This window comes from Charadrius vociferus, unplaced genomic scaffold (assembly GCF_000708025.1).
Source record: "Charadrius vociferus isolate BGI_N301 unplaced genomic scaffold, ASM70802v2 scaffold2564, whole genome shotgun sequence".
In the NCBI taxonomy this organism is placed as follows: domain Eukaryota; kingdom Metazoa; phylum Chordata; class Aves; order Charadriiformes; family Charadriidae; genus Charadrius; species Charadrius vociferus.
The window spans coordinates 68,511-71,406 of record NW_009648113.1 but is presented as its reverse complement, the minus strand read 5'-3'; the positions used below and the strand labels follow the sequence as shown (position 1 = coordinate 71,406).

General features: G+C 48.4%; 1 protein-coding gene across 2 annotated transcripts in view; it reads right to left on the bottom strand.

Annotated features, from left to right (window-relative positions):
- Window positions 1-1,232: 1,232 nt before the first annotated feature.
- LOC104285441 (cathepsin S-like) overlaps window positions 1,233-2,896 on the bottom strand; it is a 3,691-nt gene continuing 2,027 nt past the window's right edge. For both annotated transcript variants that reach the window (XM_009883896.1, XM_009883898.1), the window contains 3 exons: window positions 2,159-2,324; window positions 1,816-1,918; window positions 1,233-1,332 (listed from right to left, as the gene is read on the bottom strand). In XM_009883896.1, coding sequence (XP_009882198.1) covers window positions 1,233-1,332; window positions 1,816-1,918; window positions 2,159-2,324 — 369 coding nt within the window. The remainder of the gene's footprint in view (window positions 1,333-1,815; window positions 1,919-2,158; window positions 2,325-2,896) is intronic.

Sequence of the window (2,896 nt, the reverse complement as noted above, 5' to 3'; positions counted from 1 at the left end):
GATGGTTTTGGGTCCCTTTCCAAGGACAGAGCTGGAGCTGGAGGTGCTCAGTGCTCTACGGAGATCCTCACGCTTGGAAAGGAGATGCGTTCAGTTTAAAAAGTTTTAAGGGTGAGCAACGCTTTGGCAAAAGGGTTTAAAAACCCCAACAATAACCTGTCTGGTTGGCTGCAAAGGCCAAAAATAGGCGGTAATTTTCCTGGGTGATGTGGGTATTCTCAAATATCACCTCACAGATGGAGACTTGTTCAATTCCCCCACCTCCCCCAAGGTGGCAGTGGCACCTCAGGCCAGCGCAGCGCCCAACCAAACATAAAAGTGATTAAGAGTTAAGTTTTTCACTGAAACAAACCATCAGATGGTTTCAAAGCCTATCGTAAATACATAAATGTAAAGAAAAAAGGTTGGTGAACTTGCAGTCCCAACCAAAAGTTTTCACATGAAAACCTTCTTCCTTCAGAATCGGTTTTCCCATCCCTGTCGGCAACGGGCGCCGTGTTCGGTGATGGGCTGCGATGTGTGGGTGCGATGGAGCTGAAGCAGCAGCGGCAGCAGTTCTATTTCAATCTCATCACCATGAGAACTTACTTCAACGTGTAAGTTGCCCCCTCCCCCCCCTCAGAGCAGCTACTTTCTCTGCCCACACTTTCGGCAGCGGTGCAAAGGTCCATATCCTCCATTCCCGAATCATAGACGTCATTTGGGGAGAAACCCCATTTGCGGAGAGGTTTGGTGAGAGGTGCGTACACGGGGCAGCGCTGCCAGGTGCGAATGTACCAGCTGGAATTCCCTCTGCCACCCACTCCTGCCTCCAGAGACCAAAGATCGGGTTTTTGGGCAGTGAAACTAATCTTTTATTTTTCAAAGAAATTCTGCAATTTCATCAACATCACGCAGCGATAAAATGTTGTCTGTGTCATCGTAGCGGTACTCAGTGCTGAACTGGAGCGAGGGAAACACGATCTCCGTTATAACTGTAGGTATCACAGTTTTACTCTGGAAAAAAACCAACTTTTTCCGCCCCCAAAAGACGTCACTAGGTACCTGTAAATCATATCCTATAATCCTCCCTCGCAAAGGCCTCCCTCCCAGCCTGCAAGACGGGCTGGTCTGACAGAAAGACGTCGCCCACAGAGCCAGAAAATGATTCGTGAAGTCAGTAGATCCATGCAAGCGTCGCACCAGTGGTTTAACTGAAGCCTCAAGGGTCTGCTCTGAAGCACAGGGTCCGTCTATATCAGCGGGTAAGAGGCATAACTGGCGATCCCGCAATGGTTCGCGTGGTTTCTTGACATGCGGATGTAGCCCTCGTCACCAAAACGCACGCCCCAACTTTTGGGACGGGAAACAGACGGACAGACAGGCAGACAGACAGACGGGAGAAAAATTAAATCCCTTTTTTCTGGAAGCGAAGCGGCCGCTTTATCAACGTCACAGCATCAAAGGGTTTTCATTAACCGCTTCATGGGATTTCTAATGCTGTATTATGGCAAGACTCACCACCGTAAAAGGAACATAAAGCACGTGTAAGTGTATTTGAAGTGCATTTAAAGTTCCTTCACACTTCACAGGATGATATAAAGGTGTTTTGTCATGGCTAGGTGTGAATCCCTAGATTTAAGGGCCGATACCAACTTCCAACTCTGTAACATTGCACAAGCACCCAACTGATCTCCCATCTGTATGAATATTGGTCATTATAAAATTGTGGGGGTGTCGGGTCGAGCAGTGGGAGGTTCTCCAGGAGAAGCCTCTCCCTGTAGACCGTGAGCACACGGAGAACAAGAGTTCAGTGATGTACGGTTGTGCCTTTACCTGTTTTTCACGAGCCAGTAATCCTTATCATTTAGAGTGCCGTAGCCGATGACGAGTACTCCGTGATTCACCTCCTGTGTGCACCGGGGGTCATCGTACACACCTGGGAAAAAAGGAGTTTGGAAGCATGTCACCACACCACAAGACCTCGTCTTTGAGTCAAAGTCAACCTTCAGCCCAAACCACGACAGTCACTAACGCTGCTATCTTAGGTTCTGTCATACTGATACCTTCATCCGGGATTTAAGCCCCAACTTGCCAAATTCCACCAAATTTCATAAGCTTTACGTGCAAGAAAGACACAGAAGACTGTGAAGAAGATCTCCAGGTTGAAAGGACATACCTGACCTGTACAAGAAGAAGGTGGGCTGGGTGGCATCAATGGCGACAGAGACCGGTCCGATGTTGGCTACAGCATCCTTCAGGGCTGCTTCGTCGGCGTGTGGAAGCTCAACGTACTTGGAACAAGTGGCGGCTCGCGTGGAAGCATTGTATTTACATGTCCCATTCTGGTAGGAACAAGAGGAAGTTGAGGAGGAGTGTGAAGAATCCACCAGAAACATCTCCAGACTTTCAGAGAGGAGTTTTCTCTCAGCCCTCTTTCACCCTGTGCTACCCCGTTCTTCACTTGTTTTTTGAGCGCCGTTTTTCTATACGCGGGATTACAGCAAAGACAGCTGGAAGGACCTGAAGAGATCATCTTGTCCGTCTCACTTCCCCACACCAAGAGCAGCCAAACCGTTTCAACAGAATTCTCTGCCTTTTTTTCCAGAAACCTGCGATGACAAGACTTCTACCACGTCCCTAGAGAAGCTGTCCTTGCTTCCTTGTCCTTCCCATCAGAAGGCTCCTCCTCATGTTTAACCTAAATTTCTTCTATTGTAAATGAAGCCCACGGCTTCTCGCTCTCCCTCTGGACGCAGAACAGCGTCTTTTGTCTCTGTAGCTGCCCTGTGTGTGTTTGAAGACCTGTATTCCACTTTTCTGTCTTGGACTGAGCTGCTGTTATTTTGACCTGTTTCCAAAGACTTTGTTTTCAAGACACCAGGTCATTTCAGGGCGTCTCTGGCCATCAAGACTC